The sequence below is a fragment of the Micropterus salmoides genome, unplaced genomic scaffold (assembly GCF_014851395.1).
Source record: "Micropterus salmoides isolate LMB-PRFRI ecotype aquatic unplaced genomic scaffold, ASM1485139v1 Ms_hic_scaffold_17, whole genome shotgun sequence".
NCBI classification, from domain to species: domain Eukaryota; kingdom Metazoa; phylum Chordata; class Actinopteri; order Centrarchiformes; family Centrarchidae; genus Micropterus; species Micropterus salmoides.
In genome coordinates, this window is record NW_024040817.1 from 4280972 (window position 1) to 4304264 (window position 23293).

General features: G+C 40.0%; 5 gene segments (V, D, J or C); 1 reads left to right on the forward strand and 4 right to left on the reverse strand.

The window, feature by feature from the left end:
- Positions 1-3383: 3383 nt before the first annotated feature.
- Positions 3384-3922, reverse strand: LOC119907553. The segment is given in 2 exon segments: positions 3384-3776; positions 3874-3922. Coding segments are annotated over 2 exon segments (384 nt in total).
- Positions 3923-8223: 4301 nt separating this feature from the next.
- LOC119907578 lies at positions 8224-8799 on the reverse strand. The segment is given in 2 exon segments: positions 8224-8528; positions 8745-8799. Coding segments are annotated over 2 exon segments (357 nt in total).
- Positions 8800-16784: 7985 nt separating this feature from the next.
- On the reverse strand, positions 16785-17289 carry LOC119907683. The segment is given in 2 exon segments: positions 16785-17128; positions 17226-17289. Coding segments are annotated over 2 exon segments (393 nt in total).
- A 357-nt stretch (positions 17290-17646) lies between these two features.
- Positions 17647-19122, forward strand: LOC119907684. The segment is given in 3 exon segments: positions 17647-17676; positions 17808-17859; positions 18616-19122. Coding segments are annotated over 3 exon segments (417 nt in total).
- An 849-nt stretch (positions 19123-19971) lies between these two features.
- On the reverse strand, positions 19972-20550 carry LOC119907567. The segment is given in 2 exon segments: positions 19972-20279; positions 20496-20550. Coding segments are annotated over 2 exon segments (360 nt in total).
- Positions 20551-23293: the final 2743 nt, after the last annotated feature.

A 23293-nucleotide genomic window follows, 5' to 3' on the forward strand; every position in this document is an offset into this window, starting at 1 on the left:
TGAACTTGTGCAGAAGGTTGTTGGTTTGACTCCATGATGAATGCTGGTCGTGTTGCCATGCGTAACAAAGACACAAATATGGTAACAATCTGCAAAGAAATGAGACAAACCCATTTCTCAAAACAAATAACCTTTTATTTTTAACAAAGGTTTTCAGCAGTCAGCCATAAACTACAGAAGGCTTCTGTTGGGTGGAGTAGCTGAATGAAACGACACTGCATTTGAAAGAACAGAAGCACTGATTATTACTCCATACTCCTGGTGGAGCAGAATTCTAGAGCACAGCCGGTTTAAAGGCTTAAACGTTGATAATTAGTCCCCTGAGAAACTCTGTGCACACATATTACAGACTTGTGTCCACAAATTTCTAATAATACACCTTACAGAATCAACAAATCTCATGTTCAGACTGAAACCAGCAGTGAATGTGTCTCCTAACGAGTCCTATGTGTCTCACAGCCTGAAGTCTCATCCAGAAACTATTAAACCCCATCAGTGAGCCTCACTGCTGCACTGGGTCACATGTTTCTTCATCACCATGAACACACACTGTAGTTTATTCTGACTCAGTCCCACAAAAACTGTACTGCTGCCCCAAATGCTCACCAAAGCACAGCATGTGGATTCATCCACCGCTGAAAGTAGCCCCCAACAAATTTACCATTTCCTCCTCTTTGTTTGATTAAAAACTACAGTGAAATTAGTGAGCCTTTAAGTGTTTTTAGAGATTAACATCTTCAGAAGGAACCAATGGGCTTGAAGCTGAGAGCCACAAACAGGAAGTCAGGAAGTATTGTGAGACATACTAATGTATTTTGTGGATTTGTTGACAATGAGACATATAAAATAACTATTTATATTTCCTCTAAGCAAACTATAGAGACAAATGAAATAATACAAGGGCACAGAACCTATTTGGCAAACTAATTCATTTTCTCTCTTGTGTGACGTCTCACGTGTCTCTGCCCTCTGGCCAAATATTCTACCACAATCTGAACAGCTGTATGAGTTTCTTGTCATCATCTTCTTCACTCTTCACACGGACAAGAGTGAATGGGAACTTGGTGATCTCAGCCTCCTACATACCTGGAAGCTGCTCTCGCTCCTGACAAGTCCTGAGTTCCTCCTGTTCCTCTTTAATGTGCGACGGCTCTGGTGGGTCCTCCTGGTCCAGCCTGGGGCTCCACTGCTGCTGCTGCTGCTGCTCAGGGGGAACCTCTTCTTTACTCACCAACAGCTGCTGGGTGTCTGCAGACAAACATTATGAAAAATCAGTTTGTGTTGGCATTAATGCTATATTTAATGTTGCTGAGAACAGTGATGTGCAGAAAGACATTTTATTCCATTAAATACATTCAGAGAAATGTTTTTGTGATTATGACAAATACCTTTGCCTTGTTAATGCCTTTATGTTAAACATATTTGAATTAAAAGAAAGCTAATTAGGGGATCTTTCTTTCTCAAAAAGTAGATTGAGAATAAACTAGGCTCTTGGTCAGACTCCCTACTTAATCAGAACATGACTTCTTCCTCTCCTATATTCTTGTTAACATTTTCTTTTATTGCTTATATAACAGACTGCACTGTTGCAAGTGTCTGGAGCTGTTCATAATCTTTCGTTTATTTTTATATATTATATATTTATCACTGAATAGGATTACTGTGGTTTACTGTGTAACTCGGCCTACCCTCACTGATAGAAATTGGGTGTCAGTGTAACGTAATAATAATTTCCTCTCTAAAACAGTTTCAACAAAGTGGAACATCATAACCTTCATGATTTATTATAAGTTGTATTGACTGCATTAGTTTTAGCCAGTCCTAATTATTAATAAACTGGCAGTGGAATGCACAGCTATTTGCAAATATCATCTTTATGGCCTATGTGTTGTAATGCATCTTGTATACAACTTTTCAGTGACTTTTCCTTTATTGTTTTGTTGCATGTATTATTAAAGTGATTTATTTGGTGATGAATAAAGGCTAATCTTAAAAAGTGCGACCCCTCAGAATTTAGTGTTTAATGCGGTGTCAGCATTTCACTGTTGTAGCTTGAGGTGGGGCTGTTTAAACAACTGTTTTAGAAACCTCTGATTTAATCTTTGAGCAATGCATTATATTTTATAAGGTTATGTGTTTTATATATACATTTATACTGTTTGCAAAATCTTAAATTGAAAAGTAACTAATAACTCCTGCTGTCAAATTGATGTAAATACAAAGTACAAAATCAGCCTCTGAATTGTGGAGTATGAGAACCTCAGAACTGTGCAGCACTTGAGTACTTACTACTTCACTACCCATCAGTCCTCTCGCTGCAGCATCACAGCAACTGACGGGTCATAGGCTGTCACTTTGACCGCTTGTTTCAGAAAAACAAACCTTTCTGCGGCATTTGAAGGTGTCACTTTGTCTTGAAAAGTTTTGGGGACATGAGATCAGGTGTGTGAAGAGACACTTAGCTTGCGAGACACTGCAATATTAGTTGCATGAGAACGAGACAAAAAGATCCTTAAATAGTGTTTAAAGATATCATCAATAATATGAGCGGGGTTAGGGTTATTTAGATCTTCAGACACTTAATTTCCTGCATTCTGTTGAAGGTTTCTGCACCAATTTATGATGGAAATGTTTTTATTGATGTAAAAGGAAACACAAAATTCAGGTAGCACGTGACTCTCAGTCATTCTGTGCTGCTTTCAGATCTGTTTCTCCTGTAGATCAACTTTTCTCATGTAATATCATCCCTGCTGAGGCAACACATATGTAGGCATGATATAGTCTAGACTCCTCATTGTTTTCTCACTAAACATATTTTATATAATTCCATATTATATAATTATTTTATTTTTTGTTTATATACCAGCATAGTTACGGATAGTTGTCAGGAGAATAACTTGAAGATCTTACAGCTGTTTTTAACTATATTACAGTGTTTTTACGAATACTTTAAAAAAATTATATTCACAGCATGTTAAATTGCTTAACTTAAAACATGTCTAAACTACATGAGTGATAGACAATGAAATTTCAGATTAATTTTGAAGAAACATTTGGAAGACCAAATGGTTTGGAAATTATTTTTATTATTTTATTTATTATTTTTATTTGAAAACATCTTTATGATTGTTTGATGATTGACCCACTGCATCATTCTGTAAATACATTTTTGCATTAAATATAATCTGTTTAAATGCCTTGAATCCAAATTAATCAGCACATGGGTCTGTCTCCGCGTTCCTCCAGAAACCAGCCAGCAAACTTACTTGTTGCTGAAGTTTAACACTAGAGGGCAGCACATGAACATAGATCAGACCAGCAGTTCAGCCCAGTGGGTTCATATCCAGGATCTCCTTCATACATCCACAGTAGCTTCCAGCTGCAGCAGTCAGTTCAGTTTCTGTTCAGTCTGACTGAAGGAGGTTTTGGTACGAAGCTTTATCACACACCCTGACTGTTGATGTTATGATAACTCTGACAGTAGTAAATTGCTGCATCTTCAGCCTGAACTCCACTGATGGTCAGAGTGAAGTCAACTCCATTCCCTGCTCCACTTCCACTGAATCTGGAGGAGATTCCAGAAAATCTTTCTGATGTTTGGTAGATCAGAAGTTTGGGAGCTTCTCCACTTTTCTGATGGTACCAGGCCAGGTAGTATTGTGAACCAGAGTAGCGAGTTACTGTTGGACTGGCCTTACAGTCAATAGAGACAGTTTGACCCAGCTGCACTGATTTGGCTGCTGGCTGAGTCAAGACAACATTTTGTCCAACAGACCCTGAGGAGAGAGAAGAAACACTGGACATGAGATGGTGAGGTGAAACTCAGCTACACTCCAAATGATTTTCACATCACAGAAAAATGATTTTCCTCACCCTGAGTGAAGCAGAGGAGAGTCCAGATGAGGACGGAGACCAAAGTCATGTTTTTGATGAGGAGGATTTCTGTGGCTTCTGTTGTCATGAAGGACAGCTGTCAGTCATCCAGTGTTCAACTCTCAGGACTATAAAGTCTCCCAGAGCACTGGGAAGGTGGGCTCTGTGACCTGTGAGGTCACCCAGGGCTCCCAGACTCCGCTCTCAGAGACACTGAGGAGAGACCAGTGTTCCCAGTCCTGACCTGACTCACTGGGACTCTGCTACTGGTTTTCCTCTGCTCCTGCTCTCACTCTGCACTCTGGAACTGTCTCTCTCTTTTATTTGACATCTTTCAACAGCAAGATTTACTAGCTTGTTGCACTGTTTCAATATTATTTCAGTGTTTCCAGATAATAAAGACCTTTTCATCCAATCAGCTGTTTTCATGTTTATTATTATCAAAGTTTCTTAATAAATGTTCTCTTCATGGTGTCAGGGAATATGAAGGACTAAAAATTATATAATAAATGAATAAATAAATAAATAAATAAATGCAGAAATTAAATGTATTTTGTAATAAAAAATGTTATTTCTGCATTTCTACATTTATTTATTTATTTCTACATTTATTTATATATTAAGTGTCTTAATAAATGTTCTCTTGACGATGTTATTGTATGTATGTATTTCATCCAGAGAAACTGGGCTGACATAATGGTAATGTCTTCACAGTGAATTTAAAAAAAATGTCACAGTAATAATAATGTATAGCCATATATGCTGTATATTGAGAGTGAACATCAGCTTGTCAGTATAGTTGGATTAGTACAAACCAGTGATGTTAGCAGTATAAGGCCAATTATCAATAATGCTATACAAATAATCATTTGGTCAGAATTAATATGAATGCCTAATGGCTGTCAAACACTTGCTACTGTAGTCATTAGTGATTTGTCTGTAATAATAAACCTTTGGAACAAAACCCAATATAGAAGCCCGTCAGTCGTTTATCATCCTATTATCTGTTAATACAGATGTGCTTTAATGATAATTATTGTGTTATTTATATAAAACTACACGTCTGTTATATATTTTACAAACCTGAAATATAAAGCACCATATCATCAGCATAGTGAGAAATAAAACGAGCAATCTGCTATTCTAACCAGGAACTATTTACATTCTTCTCCTGCTGAAGAACCTCAAAGACAAATTAAAGATGACAAAAGGAAAGAATTCAAATTTTAGTGATTTACTTCATAAACCCTTTTTGGTTTCAATCATAAAACACATTTTTTTACATTTATTCATTTAGCTGACGCTTTTATCCAAAGCGACTTACAATTGCAATATATGTCAGAGGTCGCACACCTCTGGAGCGAAGTGTCTTGCTCAGGGACACATTGGTGTCTCACAGTGGATTCAAACCTGGGTCTCTCACATCAAAGGGATATTACATCCAGAGAAACACTGAGCTGAGAGAAATCTTTCTCCAGGATGATTTTACAAAGAATGTGTGACATTATGTAATGTATATCCATTAGGGCTGGACCCGAATATGTGAATGTTCGAATATTCGACTGTTGGATACACATTTGATTTTCAATTTCAAAATTTGATTATTGAGTTTTTTTTTCGCGTGCCTGACCTCTGCCGACAGCAGTGAACATAATCCAACGCTCCAGTTCACATCAAAGGGAAAACAAAACGAAGCCCTGAGTTGTGTGAGAACACTTTAAACTGAGTGAGGACAGCAGTACTGTGGAAGTTATGGCGTTTATTAATTTTACAATTGCTTAATTACAGATCAAAACAGTCAAATTTCCTACATTTTAAAATTAATAAGTAGGTCTAAACTCCAGGCTACCACAAACAAACAACAACATAATGAGCACTTTTAAATTATATTGGGCGATTGTAGAAGAAGAGCATTTAGTCGCTATAATAAAAGTTAAAAGTGAATTTTGCATAATGACGTGTTGGATTTAGTTCCGCTAACGAAAATTATTTAGCTCATCCTCTGCCTGGACCCCAGTCCGGCTAAACTATTCCCGCATCGATTTTCACTCTGCCTCGCTCTTCACCTGCTCAATATCCGATCCTTTTAACCTGCAATAAATATTCCTCTTTTATTTAAATCCTCTCTCTCTTAGTCCTGCACTTGGTTCTGCTAGCCTTGCCATAACAAAGTTAAAATCAAATAATTGGTTTTAATCACTTTCTCTCTCTCTTTTTCTCTCTCTCTCTCACGCGCACACACAGACAGAAGCACCCATGCAAAAAAATAAATAATACATGCCATTTGTTAAGCTATGAGGAGAGGAAACGTCCGCTAGCCGCTAGGCTAATTTATGCTCTGTAAAATGCCATAGGCTAAGCTAATAATCTTGATAGTTATTATTAAGCCAAATTTTATGCTTGTGTTAAATGTGATTGTTATTAAGCCATGTTTTATGTGTGGTGGTGGAGTCAATTTAAAGTTAGCTGCACTTAACCAGTAACAATTATTTGATGTGTTGTTTTTTTCTTTTATTGCCAGAAACCGAAGAAGAAAGAGGAGGTAGCATGATGTGGCCACCACTGGCATCTTGTCAGAGGAGGGTAAAAAGAAGAAGAAGAAGAAGAACAAGGAAAGCAAAACAGAAAGCAAACCAAAAATAATAGAATATACCTTTTATATTTCCCCTTACACGCCTTGATGTTTATGTGTAAATACAGAGTGAGAATGGGAGAACAACACATAGCTCGTTGTTACTGTGTGATTATAGAGTACAGGAGAACAGTGGATACTTTAATACAGCCCACACCCCTAAATAATACTGTGTATCTACAGGATAACAAGTGTTTTTTTACTCCTCTCTACTTACCATATTAGTCTTGTGTAATGTGTGCAACTTAAAGAATGAAAATAAATAATGTGCTCCTCTGTACCCCATTAAACATTTTAGATTAGCTATGTTTGATCCACCTTTATATACAGCACGTGACATTATTACATAACTGTAGCCTATTACTTGAGATGGGTCCCTTAGCTGCAACGCAAGATTAACTGTAAATAATTTTATTCATTGCACATCAACCTAGTGCCACTGCGCTTTATTCTGGATTTATTGTTCCTAAATAAAAGGTTTGTCACAGCTAAATCAAATGATTGTGAGAGTCATGCTTTTTTTCATTATTGCTAAAGTAGTTGCCTTTACATCCAAAGGCCTAAAGATCTGTTGATCTTAACTGTGGACTGTTCATTCATTGTAGACATTGACAATGAGCTTCAGGATGTAGCTGTTCACAAATACTGTACAGTATGTAGCCTATGGAACAATCCTTGTCTTATAGCAGACTAAGACCAATGAACTGGTCACCTTAGCCATCATCGCAACAATTGCCCCCCCTGAGAGATTTGACAGGAGCCACCACTGGTTTAAACAATTGCCACAACGGGATTGCTGAGCGCCATGGCGGCCCAATTTGGACATTTTCACTTAGGTGTAGGCCTACTCAACTCAGTTGCCAGCGGTTTAGACATTAATGGCTGTGTGATGTGTTATTTTGAGGGGACAGCAAATTTACACTGTTATACAAGCTGTACACTCTAAATGTGAGGGGTGTACTCACTTTTGTGAGATACTGTACATTCTGCTTCTGCTGAAGAAACACAAAGACAAGTAAAAGTTGACCAAAGGAAATAATTCAAATATTACTGATTTACTATTTCAATATTAAAATGAATTTGTTTGCTGGAATAAAACACACAATTTAAGTAATTTAACTGCAATTAATGAAATTACTTTTTGCATCAAAGTATATTTGAGATTCAATGAAAAAATGGTAAGATATGTAATAATAAATAATATTTACAGTCTGTGTGTTGTGTTTTTATACTCCATGAATATCAATTATTAAAAAAAAAAATTTAAATCATAATTCAACAGAGGTTAGCTTTAATGTTCAGAATGGTCCAAACTCTGTTTTAATAAACACATTACCGTACAGTACAACTTCTAAAATATTATATATTAAAGAATATTTAGTGTTGCAATGTTCATTGTGAATAATTATTGTCTAAATGTGCATTTTTATAAACCTCTGTTGTTTTATGTCTATGAAGATTCTCAGTCATCCAGGTCATAGTTATCCAACGAAGGTTAAAATCAAGGGCAACTGGACTTGGTTGAAGATACTGGAAGACGTTTCGTCCCTCATCCAAAGGACGAGGAGAACGACGAAATGTCTTCCAATATCTTCAACCAAGTTCAGTTGCCGTTGATTTTAACCTTCGTTGGATAACTCTGTTGTTTTAGTTTCAGTGCAGCTGTTGAGTCAGATCAGTTCCTCTCCAGCTGAGGGAGGTTTTTGTACGACGTTGTATCACTGTGTGAACGAGTTAGCACTCTGCTGACAGTAGTAAACTCCTGAATCTTCAGTCTGAACTCCACTGATGGTCAGAGTGAAGTCAGTCCCAGATCCACTTCCACTAAAACGATCTGGAACTCCAGACTGACGAGTTGTAGCTGTATAAATCAGGAGTTTAGGAGCTTCTCCAGGTTTCTGAAGGTACCACTGGAGCCAGTTACTAACACTTGAACTGGCTTTACATTTGAGAGAGACAGCCTGTCCTGGAACAACAGACTGAGATCCAGGAGACTGAGTCAGGATGATTTGTCCTGATGAACCTGGAAAAGATGAAAAAGAGGAGAAGGGTTATTGAGACAAATCCAGCTTGGAGAAAGATGATCAGCATCCAAACAGAAGAGTCTCATTTCTTTAAGATGGAGAACAGATGGAAGAAGGTAAATGCTGCTTGTTTCAGTGTTTCTCCATCACAGCAGAACATCATTGTGGTGAAGCTGGTTGCATCCTGAAGCAAAGTTTTCAGAAGAGAGTCTCACCCTGAACAAGGAGCCCCAGGGTGGCCAGCAGTAGAATCAGTGACATCATCATTGTGCTGCCGGCGTGTCAGTGGCTCTGAAAGGCCTGGACAGCCACTGATCAACACTGGCCTCTTAACGGCTGGGAGCAGAGAGGCAGGACAGATATGCAAACACACAGAGTCAGTGAACTGTAGCTGTCCTCAACATATCATGCTGTTTCCTCCTCACTGCTGGGACAGCTGCCTGTTTAAAACATCCTCATGCAGATTAACACAAACTAACAATAGAAGTTATAACTACTACACAAGATTCACCAGCAACTGACTGCTACCTCTCACAGTACAACACATCTTTCTTTCTTTTCTATTAATTTTAACTAACGAACTCCTGTCCTTCAGCAGCTTCATTGGCTTCTAGTTAACTACCGCATTGATTTCACGATTCTGCTCCTGACCTTCAAGGCCATTCATAACTTCGCTCCTTGGTACCTCACTGACCCCCTTCATATTAACACCTGTACTCTTAGGTCTTCTTCTTCTATTCACCTCACTGTACCTCCTGCTCGTCTGACCACCATGGGGTTCAGAGCCTTCAGCCGCTCTGCCCCTCGTCTCTGGAACTCTCTTCCACCAGACATCCACAACATCAACTCGCTTTCCATTTTTAAAGCCTGCCTGAAAATACGTCTTTTTAAACTGCATATCCCACGTGATCGCTCTTTCCTAAACTTTGTTTCCAGTTATTATGTACCCTGATTTTATGCACTGTAATTATAGTTGTTAATTTTATCGATTTATTGCTGTACTGTTTTATTATGTTTTGTGAGGTGACCTTGAGTGTTCAGAAAGGTGCCTATAAAAAATTTTATTATCAGAATTTGCAGTAAAACATCACACTTTTATCTTTAGTACTGAAACCTGCCTGTTGCCATGGTTCATCAGTGATGCCTGTCTGTTGGTAACTTAGCTCAGAGAGGGAAGTGAAACCAGTTTCAAGTCCAATTTCATCCAATCAGAGGAAGACCAACAGAACCAGCAGCCTTCTCTGCTGTAACCAGCAGGACATTTTCCATCTTCACGTTGTTTTAATCAGGCTCAGTCCCTGTTGTCCAAAATGTAATGTCTGCAATATCTGCAGACATCAGAGGACAAACATCTTTATATTTATATTTATATATTTATTTATCTGTATAACAGTTAGTGTCTTTGCTATCTTTACCACTGCCACTAAAAAAATTTAGTTTGTCAGGTTAAAACAGTTTTCTGTAGATTCTGAAGCTCTGCATTTAACAAGTGAAATCCACAAGCACAAACAATTGTCTTTTTAAAGCTGACAAAATTGAGGCGCCGTTCTCACAGAGGGAACCTTTGAGGTTATTGACACTGACTTTACTGCCCCTCAGTGGCTGAGCTGGAGACTTCAGCCAGACTTCCTAACAACAGTTATTATCAACGCGTTCTCACTCCTGACTCGTCACATATTGACGCTTGGTCAGGGCCCTTTTGCGTCATTTATTAACGTTTAGGGAACTGCAGTCAAGTTAGCAACGCTTAGCAATAACAACAACCAGATACAGTTAGCAACCATTAATATGCAATGTCCCGTTACACTTTTAAAAAAAAAACCCAGCGTTTCGAAACATCGCCATTTTGATACGGTGCGTTATTAAAGTCGTGAAACAGTTGGTTAGGTTTAGGCACAAAAACTACTTGGTTGGGTTTAGGTACAAAAACTACTTGGTTGGGTTTAGGCAACAAAGCTACTTGGTTAAGGTTAGGAAAAGATCATGGTTTAGGTTAACAAAACTACGTACGTCAGTTAACATGTCACTTGCGTGAGTTAACTTAATTTAATGTTTACACGGGACAGTGTGACTGAGTGTGACTGGTTGTTTGTCTATGTGTGGACCTGCGATGGATTGGCGACCTGTACCCTGCCTTTCGCCTGATGTCAGCTGGGATTAGCTCCAGCCCCCCGATGGATGGACAAACCCCGGTCATCTGATGGATGGACAAACCCCGGCCTCCTGGTTCAAAGTCTGGTTTCTGGCCCTCCCAACCACCCTTTTTGGTTTTTGTTAAATATCATATTCCTACCTGTCATCAACAAACGACGCTACAGGGCTTCTGCCACTACGTTGAACTAGAACAGTAAAGGGATCCCAGAGCGTTCAAAACTGACGACTATGGCTCTTGACCTTGCGTCCATATGTGACGACTTGGGAGTGAGACCGTGTTATTACCAGCAATACTCGGAGCCAGTCCTGAATGTCCTCTGCAAAATCCTGCCATGGGGCCCTTCTACCTGAATCATGAGCAATGTAAAAAATTTGCCATTGCTTCACAGTCACTAATGACGCTGAAGTGCTCTCACTACAATCCTCCCTCCTTTAAAACAGTCGGTCTCTGTAATAAGCTCAAGAAAAATCCAGTGCAGGTTTGAATGGATATCTGCGCACAAACTCAGTCCTCATGAAGTCTGTTAAGTCTGGGGGACAATCTGCTGGATCATTTGCTGGATGGCTGCCATCACATCCACAATTTCATCAGGCATTTGCCAAATCACTGCAGTGAACTAAACTAACTAAAAGCAAATCACCGAAGAAACTCCCCAGTTAGTGACTTACCTCAAGAGTTTTCTCCTCTGAAATGCTCTGTGTAAATATGCAGATTAGCTGGTTTTGGTTAATGTAGAATAAATACATAGGTGCAAACAGACAGAGGGTAGTAGCCTTAAAATAAACACTTTCTAAAGGTGTATTATTGAATGTGTTTTCTTTCCATTAGAGTAAAAGAAGACATGAAAGCAAAATAGACCAAAGAAAAAAGTGTCCTGCCTTTAACAGTAACTTCATAGTTTTGATGGTGGGCTCCACATTTAATAACTATCCATTCTATTAGTTTGTTGTATGCTGATAGATCTTTACATGATACAGACAGCTCTCCCTCAAATGTTAAACTAAGTCCATGTCTGTCACGATGCCCAGGCCTTGACCCCCTGCCCGAGGCTCCTGGTATGCGAATGAGAGAGTTTAGATTATTTTCCCTTTGGTGTGACTGCAGGATGCTTGGTGTGTTTTGGTTTTTGTGTTGTCTGTCTGTGTTCGTCTCTCTCCTTGTACAGTCAGCAAAGGGGAGGCGTGTCCACGGATCTCGGTCACTCACTCACCTGCTTCCCATCCCTGATCATGCACCTGCTCTTCATCAAGACATCTGCTCATCTGTCTTATACTGCCTCCAGCCATCCAGTCTCCGCCGGACCCTTGTGTCATTCTGTGTATGCGCTCACACCAGCCAGCTTCATATTGACTAACTTGTTGAAGTTAGTTTGTTATTTTGGCTCCTTTGTAACTTCATTTGTCTCTGTCTCTAGTCACCTGCACCAGCCATCGGGTTGTGATCTCTGGACCCAATCCTCGTCCCCCTGCCTGCCCTTCAGCCCCCACCTCTCAGATCTAAGCTCAAGTTCTCTGCCTGCATGCTGCCCTTCCCGACTGTGCTTACCATCCACCTCTGTTCACACTAATAAACATTGTCTGCTTCTGGGTCCTGTTTAGGAAATCCTGACAATGTCACCATCAGTAATGTACGCATGCGTTGGCGTCTGTAGCCACCTGTCGGAAACTCCGTCTTTAACGGAACTCTTATCCAGTTTTAATCCACTCTTTTTCGTTACATTTTTATTTAATATCCTTTTTATTTAACTTAAGTTTTACGTGGGTTAAGGATTTTAGCCATCCGACATGGATTTTAAGCTAGATGACCGTAAAAACGCGATCAACGCTACTGATCGCAACAAAGCTCCGGTGACTATGCAAGCCGAGATAACTCTGCCCCATGAGGACTGCTCACTCCTTAAGAAAGCGAACAAAAAGACTGCTGACCTTATGGAAGACATCCGACGACTTTCAGAGGAACTCAAAGAGAAAGATTCCCTGCTGACTGGCTTTATGGATGTGGCTTCAGTACAAGCCAAACAAATTGTTTCTCTTAGCGCAACCGCTAACATCCAGGACGCCGTGTTTTGGGACCCCTCTAGCCTTCCCAGGCTTTCATCCTGCTCGACTCCAAAGCATCAGTCAACCTGGGCTGAAGTGGTGGTCCGTGGCAGCAAGAGAGCCTCGGATGGGGCTGCCTCTCCTCCGCACATCGGCCTCTCCAACCGCTATGCAGCCTTGTCTAACGACACTCCGGTCCATCCAGCGGATTCACCTGCGGCTACCAAGCTCCGTGTGTTCTCGCATCTTCAGTGAACAAAGTGTTTCAAAGTTTTGCGCATTCTTTCAGAGCCAAAGCCAACACCTGTCTGATTCCAACACCAACAATCTGGTCAATCACTTCAATCATATCTGCTTGTCGTCACTAAATATTACTGCTCCTCTAAAGGTTAGGCCTACGTCTAAAGCTAGTAAGCAACCCTGGATAAATGACAGCATTCGCAGCCTCAAAAGGGAATGCAGGAAAGCAGAGCGCAGATGGAAAAAATCCAGTCTCCAAGTCCATTACCTCAGTCTGAAGGATTTATTAATTAACTACAATAACATGGTTAAGGATGCGAGAACACACTATTTTTCTGAACTGATTACTACACATAAACACAATCCCAGGTTTCTGTTTAAGACTGTGGATCAGCTGGTAAACCCAACCCCTCCTTGTGCCTCAGCTGGAAGTAATGATGACTGTGAATTGTTTTTATCTTATTTTACCAATAAGGTGGTGTCAATCAGAGCCTCTATTACCCCCGTGGCCTCTTACTCAGAGGTTCCTCACCAGCAACAAGAGAGTTTTAACCAGTTTTATCCCATCGACTTGTCTGAGCTTTTAAAAACAGTATCACAAATGAGAGTGTCCTCCAGCCCACTTGATGTAATACCTACAAAGTTTTTACTGAAAGTAATGGATTCTGTTGGGCCCCATTTGATCTCTGTTTTCAACAGCTCCCTATCTACTGGTTGTGTCCCTGATTGTTTTAAAACGGCTTGCGTGAACCCACTTTTAAAGAAACCTGGTTTAGATACCTCCCTCCCACATAATTTTAGGCCAATTTCAAAACTGCCTTTTATTGCAAAGATTCTAGAAAGAATTGTGTCCAAACAGCTGCTCACTGTACTGGAAAATAACAAATTATTTGAAAAGTTTCAGTCTGGTTTTAGGAAGTTCCACAGCACTGAGACTGCCCTGCTTAAAGTCACCAATGACCTTTTAATGTCTGCTGATGAAGGCATGTGCTCAGTTCTTGTACTCCTGGACCTTAGCGCTGCTTTTGACACCATTGATCACAACATCATGTTAGACAGACTGAGGCACTGGGTGGGGATCTCTGGTACTGCCCTAGAATGGTTTTCATCCTACCTGTCAAAAAGGAAGTTTTGTGTGTCTGTAAACAACTATATCTCCTCATTCTGTCCAGTTAAATATGGTGTGCCTCAGGGGCCGGTCTTAGGACCCATTTTGTTTTCCTTGTATCTGCTTCCCCTTGGACATATTATCCATAAACATGGCATTTCTTTTCATATTTATGCTGATGACACACAAATATACTTGCCCGTCAGATCCACAGACCCTGGAATGCTGAGTTCACTTAACAACTGCCTTTGTGAAGTTAAAAAATGGATGTCAAATAATTTCCTCCAGCTGAACTCAGACAAAACAGAAATCCTGGTCATCGGGTCTCAGCAGATGGCAAATCAAATACTGCCATCTGCTGGTTCCCTAGTAAATCACATTAAGCCTGTGGCAAAGAACCTTGGTGTTTGGTTTGATAGTAATTTAAATTTCGAGCAGCACACCACAAAGCTTGTTCAATCATGTTTTTATCAACTTAGAAATATAGCTAAAATTCAATCTATGTTAACTTTTAAGGACACCGAGACCATTTTACACGCCTTCATCTCATCACGCCTGGATTATCGCAACAGCCTTTTCACCTGTTTAACCCAAAAATCTATTGATCGACTCCAGACTGTCCAGAACTCAGCTGCCAGGCTTTTAACCAGAACAAAGAAATATGACCACATTACTCCTATTTTAGCTTCATTACACTGGCTCCCAGTATGTTTTAGAATTGACTTTAAAATTCTATTGATCACTTTTAAAGCTCTTCATGGCCTCTCGCCTTGTTATATTTCTGAACTTTTAGTCCCATACACACCAGCACGTACCTTGAGATCCTCGGGCAGAGGACTGTTGTCTGTTCCAGAGTCTCGACTGAAAACTAAAGGGGACAGAGCGTTTGCTGTCAGGGCCCCGAGGCTCTGGAACAGCCTGCCCGAGGAAATCAGGTCGGCTGAGTCAGTGAACTCTTTTAAGTCCCTTCTTAAAACATACTTTTATAGGAGAGCTTTTCCCAATCTTATTTGACTTTATTTTATCCCTTTTATTTTATTGTATTTTACTAATTTTATATTAATTTTTCATGCTCTTATCTTGTTTTTTTTTTTTTTTTTTGATTGTATTATTCTTTACACTTGTTAAAGCATTTTGTAACTTGTTTTTGAAAAGTGCTCTACAAATAAGGATTATTATTATTATTATTAATGGTGTGTGAAGAGAGAAACTGACTGTTTTCCAACTTATCTTGTGAACCTGACCTCCTCAGCAGGAGGTCAGGTTCACAGCATCAGGTGCCGGAGTTACTGATCCAGGGTTTATCTGAGCTCACTCTCTGAAACAGAAAACCCAGAGTTTCCCTCATCTCAGGGTCAACATATTTTCACTAATCCTGCTTTCTGAAACAGGTTGTTGGGCCCCGTGTTTCAGACGTCTGTGAGTTGTTAGCAGTTCCACAAAATCTCTAACTTTAAAATATTCCTGAAATTGTTTCTGATTTGCCTTTTTCTATTGGACCACCTCCTTTTAATTTAACTTACTGAATATGAAGCGCTGCCTGCATTGCCCCCCTGTATACCTAACGTTTCTATGTTTAATGATACAATTTTATCTGGTGATATATTTATTATTTTTGTTATCTTGTTTTGAATTAAGTTTAAACATTGTTTTCTTTACTTTTTTTAACTTAAGTTCAGTTTTGAAGTACTTGTACTTTCCCTCTCAGAAGGAAATATTCTGCTTTTTAAAAAATTGTTTTATACTTCATTGCTACTTTGATGAACATTTTACATAAAACATATGATGAGCTCATAATAAACAATGATTTGGCCTGTTTGTGCTTTGTGACCTGGTTGTTGGGCCCCGTGTTTCAGACGTCTGTGAGTTGTTAGCAGTTCCACAAAAGACATTTCGCCTCATAACTTCACACATGGTTTAATTTCAAAAACTGTTCGAGCCCTGAGGAGAACAGAAAAATCAAAGCTTTGTGTACCACAACTTTGATTCTTCTTCTCTCATCTTCCATTAATCATCTCACGACCCCTCAGATTTATCTTGGGAGGCAAATATGGTTCTTTTAACTTTAGATTTATCTGACAGTCACAGTTCATTTTCATTAGATTTTGTATGATTAACTGCACAAATTAAAATACCTTACACAGCATATTGTTAAACTTTGCTCCACTTCCACCAGTTGTGACACTAAAATGCAGCGGTAACAATATTTCAACACTGGCCATTCTGCCCAAATTAGTACTTTTGATTTAGCTGATGATGCTGGAGTGAACATTTAAAAACAGGACTTTTACTTGTACCAGAGGATTTTCAAGAGTAATATTAGTATTATTATTATTAAATATTATAATAGTGTTGATGTTTTGACAGTTCTTCTTCATCTTAAGCAATATTAACTGAGAGTATTTTGACTCTTGGAGGAAAAAAGCCCACACATACAGATGTGTGGTGCTGGACTCCACAATTTAAAGGGCTGTTTGAGGTTAGGACTTGTTTCTATGGTTAGTTGTCTTAGTTAAGGTTATGGTAACGGGCTAGGGAATGCATTATGTGAATGACTTGCCCCCAAGACCATGGTGTGTGTGTGCGTGTGTGTGTGTGTGTGTGTGTGTGTGTCCTCAGTGAACTGTATCAGTCTCTGCAGTAGCTTCCAGCTGCGGCAGTCAGTTCAGTTTCTGTTCAGTCTGACTGAGGGAGGTTTTTGTACGACGTTTTTTCACTGTGTGAACACATACTGACTGTTGATTTCATGATAACTCTGACAGTAGTAAACTGCTGCATCTTCAGTTTGAACTCCACTGATGGTCAGAGTGAAGTCAACTCCATTCCCTGCTCCACTTCCACTGAATCTGGAGGAGATTCCAGAATATCTGTCTGATGTTCTGTAGATCAGAAGTTTAGGAGCTTCTCCAGTTTTCTGATGGTACCAGGCCAGGAAATATTGTGAACCAGAGTAGTGATGCACTTTCGGACTGGCCTTACAGTCAATAGAGACAGTCTGACCCAGCTGCACTGATTTGGCTGCTGGCTGAGTCAAGACAACATTTTGTCCAACAGACCCTGAGGAGAGAGAAGAAACACTGGACATGAGATGGTGAGGTGAAACTCAGCTACACGCCAAATGATTTTCACATCACAGAAAAATGATTTTCCTCACCCTGAGTGAAGCAGAGGAGAGTCCAGATGAGGACGGAGACCAAAGTCATGTTTTTGATGAGGAGGATTTCTGTGGCTTCTGTTGTCATGAAGGACAGCTGTCAGTCATCCAGTGTTCAACTCTCAGGACTATAAAGTCTCCCAGAGCACTGGAGCATGGTGCTGCTGATGCAAAGTGGCTCTCTATGGAAATGCTCTGACTGACTCCAACAGGGACTTGGATTACTCTGATGATGCTGCTTCTCAATGGATCAATACGTTTACCAGAGGATTGATTAGGAATGTGTCAGTGATCATTTTTATGGACATTTGCTTTGATGACTGCAGAAAGATTTTCTTTTACAACATCTTCTGTCTGCTTTCATTTCATTCTAGAGGGATCAATTTGACTTTCAGACCAATGGAACAATATATACGTAAAAATGGGATTCATTCTGAACAACTGTGTCACTGTTTGATAAATATAACATGAAATAGTTCATTCTTTTAAAAACAGCAAGTGTTTTTGTTGAGTTTATTGTGTTCAAAGTCAGAGAGCCGTGTCTCTCTACAGTGAGAGGTTTTTGTACGACGACTCAATCAGTTTGTATCACTGTGGTGGACTTTTGGTGGAGGAACCAGACTGGATGTTGGAAGTAAGTTTCTGCACAAATATTAAATATCGTATCATCAGCGAAGGTTTTAATTTCTGTGTCTGAACATTTGCAGTAGATATAAATTTCCTCTGGACTGATCTAAATCACTTTAAAGACTCAATCTTATTGTTCGTTTCTCCTGTTTAACCATGAAGCTGAACTCAAAGCAGCTTTACTGAACTTCTCTTTAAACGTTCCATTTAATTTGTGAAATGTGAACAGCTTGAACTGCAGCAAAGATTAAAGAACAACACTCGTACTTTAAAAATGATTCAGCCTTTAATTCTGCATTTTAAACTGTTTAGAAGTTGAGTTAAAATTATTTTGAATAGTGTGAATGAAGATAAAAATGTTTCCAAATCTCTGATCTTCTAAAATGGCTCAAATTGTCTTTTAACCTCAGTTTGAAATAATGTTGACAGTTCTCTGATGCTGTTTTTAAATCTGTCTGAGGAACAGGTTACCTGTGGTCGTCTGTTATTTTGGGCTGATAATGTCCTTTAACAGTGGATCTCAGTAACTTTTGCCCTTTTGAGAGTTTTGACAGTAAATGTTTTTTGTATTTCCAAATTTAAAACCTGGTATTTTTATTTCCAGTGCAGTTTGATATCTTTCAGCTCATATGAGGACTCTTTCTGTGCTGATATGCATGAGAGGTTTCTTAAAGGAAGTGAAACAATGTGTGAGTGAGTGACTGGTGGAGCAGAAACCAGCTGTGTGGTCCCCGTCCTCTAAGCCGATTGGTTCTTCTCCTAGGTGATGCCCGTCCCACCCTGACGGTGCTGCCCCCCTCCAGCGAGGAGCTGCAGCAGGGGAAGGCCACGCTCATGTGCCTGGCCAACAAGGGCTTCCCCTCAGACTGGAGTCTGGCCTGGAAGGTGGACGGCAGCAGCAGCAGCAGCAGCAGCAGCTGGGAGGAGAGCAGGAGCCCCGGGGTGCTGCAGAAGGACGGCCACTACAGCTGGAGCAGCACCCTGAGGCTCTCTGCAGACCAGTGGAGGAAGGTGGGCTCTGTGACCTGTGAGGCCACCCAGGGCTCCCAGACTCCGCTCTCAGAGACACTGAGGAGAGACCAGTGTTCCCAGTCCTGACCTGACTCACTGGGACTCTGCTACTGGTTTTCCTCTGCTCCTGCTCTCACTCTGCACTCTGGAACTGTCTCTCTCTTTTATTTGACATCTTTCAACAGCAAGATTTACTAGCTTGTTGCACTGTTTCAATATTATTTCAGTGTTTCCAGATAATAAAGACCTTTTCATCCAATCAGCTGTTTTCATGTTTATTATCATCAAAGTGTCTTAATAAATGTTCTCTTGATGGTGTCAGTGACTGTATTACATCCAGAGAACAACAGTTTAACGTCATGATATATTTCTAAAGTTACAGAATATTGAGAGATTTTAAAGTCAGACAAAGCTCCTCATTATATTTTGATTAGTACAAACCAGTGATGGTCGTAGAATTCCATATTTTTTCACAATCAATTTGAATTCATTCATGACTGTAAAACCTTTCCTGATGTCGTTACAGATTTTTCTGTAATAATAAACCTTTTTGGAACAAAATCCCTGGTAAAACTGTCTTAATGGTAATAACTTTAATCTTGTAATTGTTTGTTTATCCAAAGAACCTTTTCATTTGAATAAAACTAAAGATGATAAAAGGAAATAATTCAAATGTTGCTGATTTATTTACTCCATGAACCTTTTGGTTCCATTATGAAATAAATGTGTTTGCTGGAATAAAAACACAAATTAAGTTATTTATACATGTTGTTATAGACATGATTGGTCATTTTGACTAGATGAATGTAATTAGATTTTATTGAGATGATATTTCGTTAAGTATGTTGAAGTTCCTATGAAAAATTGTAAGATATAAAATCATAAGAATTTACAATTTTAGTGTTATGATACTCTGTGAATTTCAGAAGAATAGTTCAATTAGATTATAAATGTTTGGCTTAAATACAGAATATTTAGTGTTAAAATGTTTAAAGTGTTGTTATTATTGTCTAAAAGTTTTTTTATAAACCTCTGTTTTAGTTTCAGTGCAGCTGTTGAGTCAGATCAGTTCCTCTCCAGCTGAGGGAGGTTTTTGTACGACGTTGTATCACTGTGTGAACGGGAAGCTGCCACTCTGCTGACAGTAGTAAACTCCTGAATCTTCAGCCTGAACTCCACTGATGGTCAGAGTGAAGTCAGTCCCAGATCCACTTCCACTAAAACGATCTGGAATTCCAGACTGACGAGTTGTAGCATACCTAATCAGGAGTTTAGGAGCTTCTCCAGGTTTCTGAAGGTACCAGTGGAGGTAGCTACTAACACTTGTACTGGTTTTACATTTGAGAGAGACAGCCTGTCCTGGAACAGCAGACTGAGATCCAGGAGACTGAGTCAGGATGATTTGTCCTGATGAACCTGGAAAAGATGAAAAAGAGGAGAAGGGTTATTGAGACAAATCCAGCTTGGAGAAAGATGATCAGCATCCAAACAGAAGAGTCTCATTTCTTTAAGATGGAGAACAGATGGAAGAAGGTAAATGCTGCTTGTTTCAGTGTTTCTCCATCACAGCAGAACATCATTGTGGTGAAGCTGGTTGCATCCTGAAGCAAAGTTTTCAGAAGAGAGTCTCACCCTGAACAAGGAGCCCCAGGGTGGCCAGCAGTAGAATCAGTGACATCATCATTGTGCTGCCGGCGTGTCAGTGGCTCTGAAAGGCCTGGACAGCCACTGATCAACACTGGCCTCTTAACGGCTGGGAGCAGAGAGGCAGGACAGATATGCAAACACACAGAGTCAGTGAACTGTAGCTGTCCTCAACATATCATGCTGTTTCCTCCTCACTGCTGGGACAGCTGGCTCACAAACAGGCTATATTTGTGACATGAAAGAACCAAATTAGAAATTTTTCAAATGTACGCTTATGTTAGTTTAACTTTGATTTAAAAAAGAGATGTCTTTTCATTGTAAAGTTTCAAATTGACCTCAAACTGTCTTTGGGTTGAATTCATGCAGCAGAGGGACGACAATTCAAAGTTAGACAATCAAGGCACACAAGCACAGTAATTTATAGATCGAAGTGAAGATGAAACGGCTTCCTGGCAGGTTAGCAAGTCAGAACAGATTTAAATCAATGTAAAAAGAAATGTTGCAGGTAAGGGGTACAGGTAGATAGGATGTAACAGTTGTTAACCTTTCCTGCTCTCCACTGAGGAGGTGACCAGACACTGTTCTGGACTCACAGAAGATCTAAGCCGGTGTTCAACCCACTGGTTGAATGGGCTGCCTCTGTCCGCTGGGTTGACGGGCTGGCAGTGGTCTGTTCACGGGTGTTGGTCTGCAGTGTGGTCGCAACAGGTAGAAAGGGAAACAGACCGAGTGCTGTGAAAAAACATCATGTGATCAGGCACACCTGCTGCCACTCACTCATGGAGCCGAGGCATGGGGGGGGGCCCTACCTGAGAGAGAGAGAGAGAGAGAGAGAGAGAGAGAGAGAGAGAGAGAGAGAGAGAGAGAGAGAACACAACACAACCCAAACATGAACCGTAGGGTCGTAACAAGCAGTCTCTTCTTACGTATTTGGTGGTATTTAAATTAGGGATGGGACGCTCGATACTGACGTATCGACGCTGTGTCGAGATCCCGAAGCACAGACGTTTCGCAACACTGCTCCAAACCGTGGTTCAAAACGTCAATGTCACGTGACCGCAGTGAAGCGAGGCTTCAGAGTGTCTCACCCCTGTTTCGACAGGTGGCACACCTGCCGTTTCTACGCTTGATTCGCAGTGTTTGGAACAAACCACACATCAGCCTCTAACTCATTTGACAGATTTGTTCCAAGGACACACAATCATTTGATTTATTGGAGCGTGCTGTAGTATATCCGCACCTGTAGGCCTATGATGGCAAAAAAAATATTTATCTTTGACAGCAACAAATGTTCCATGTGACCAAATTTTTCCAAGGCTGGGGAAAAACCCGACTCAGCCCCAAAACAACTGAATATTTCTGAATACTATTCTTGACATATAACAAATATGAGACATTGTTCCACTTTTCTTGAAACAACTTCAACTTTACTCAGTTACGGATTTTTAATCCATTACACCTCATCACTGCCAGCACTCATTATTATTATTAATTATTATTACACTAGGGCCAATATCTTTTCTGCTAATTATCATTCCACCTTTGTTAATAAGCTACTGTATAATACCGTAGATATCCACATTTATTATCATTTATCATTAGGCTATATTCTTAGATTTGTATACTTTATTATATTCTCTACTCACTAAATTCTACCTAGTATTTTTATTCCTTTTATGCCTTGCGAGTATCTGCAACAAAGACTTCACCGTGGTAGATCAATAAAGTATTCCGATTCAGAACACGAACAAGTTGTCTCTATGGGTTAGTGGTTAAGACACATGCGTTTGGTGTGAGAGACCTGGGTTTGATTCCCACCGTGATACATGTGTACCTGAGCAAGACACTTAACCTCTAGTTGCTCCCAAGGTGCGTCCTCTGACATGCTTTTGAGAAAAGCGTCGGCTAAATGAGTGATTACTTACGAAACAACACAGATGTGTTTTAGCCTATTTAAACACACTTTTATTGCAATCCCCATCTGCTGTCTCTGACAATCTGAAAGCGTTAGTTTCTTTGTTGTATGGTGATTTTTCCGAAATCCTGTTGGTCATGTATTGATAAGACGTTTAGAATAGTAAACCCGGGTCAGTCATTGTTTCAATGAAACCCCGACCAAGATGTGTCGATATCAAAAGTGACCAGTAGGTGTCACCGTGGAGACGGGTGTCGAAGTTTTTTGAAGCCTCGACACAATTCCGGCACAATTGCTTCAAACGTTTCAATGTTTCACAAAGCCTCGCTTTTCCCATCACTAATTTAAATCCCCTGTTTCCAATACATTTTGGCTCAATGTCAACATTCCTTTGAGTTGACATTGGGTCTTCTGGGATCATTGAGATCACCTGTTGCACAGGGTGTGGGAACTGACTCCTTAACAATGATTGAGAGCAGCTTGGTGATTCTCTTCTTGGCAAATCAGGGTGTGATGACGCCCATTCTTGAAGGCATAAGAGAGGTGGGCAACAGCACAGCCAGGGCTAGTGACAAAGCCTCGTGAAGATTTATAGGCTTTTTTTCTGATTGTAAGTGCTGCAAGAACTGTAGCCTATGTGGTGTATAATATATGTGCATTTGACTCATTACAGTTTAAAATAGCACTGTAGCAGCTGGACAGAGGGTCAGTGACCTCTTAAGGGGAGAGCAGTGATTGATGATTATGTAGGGAGTGAACCCTTCTATAGAATTTGACCTCTGACCCCGTGTTTTGTTACCTCAGAATAGTACTGAACCCTTCTATGGTGTCTAACAGATGCCTACACAAATCCTATAGAACTGTGCCC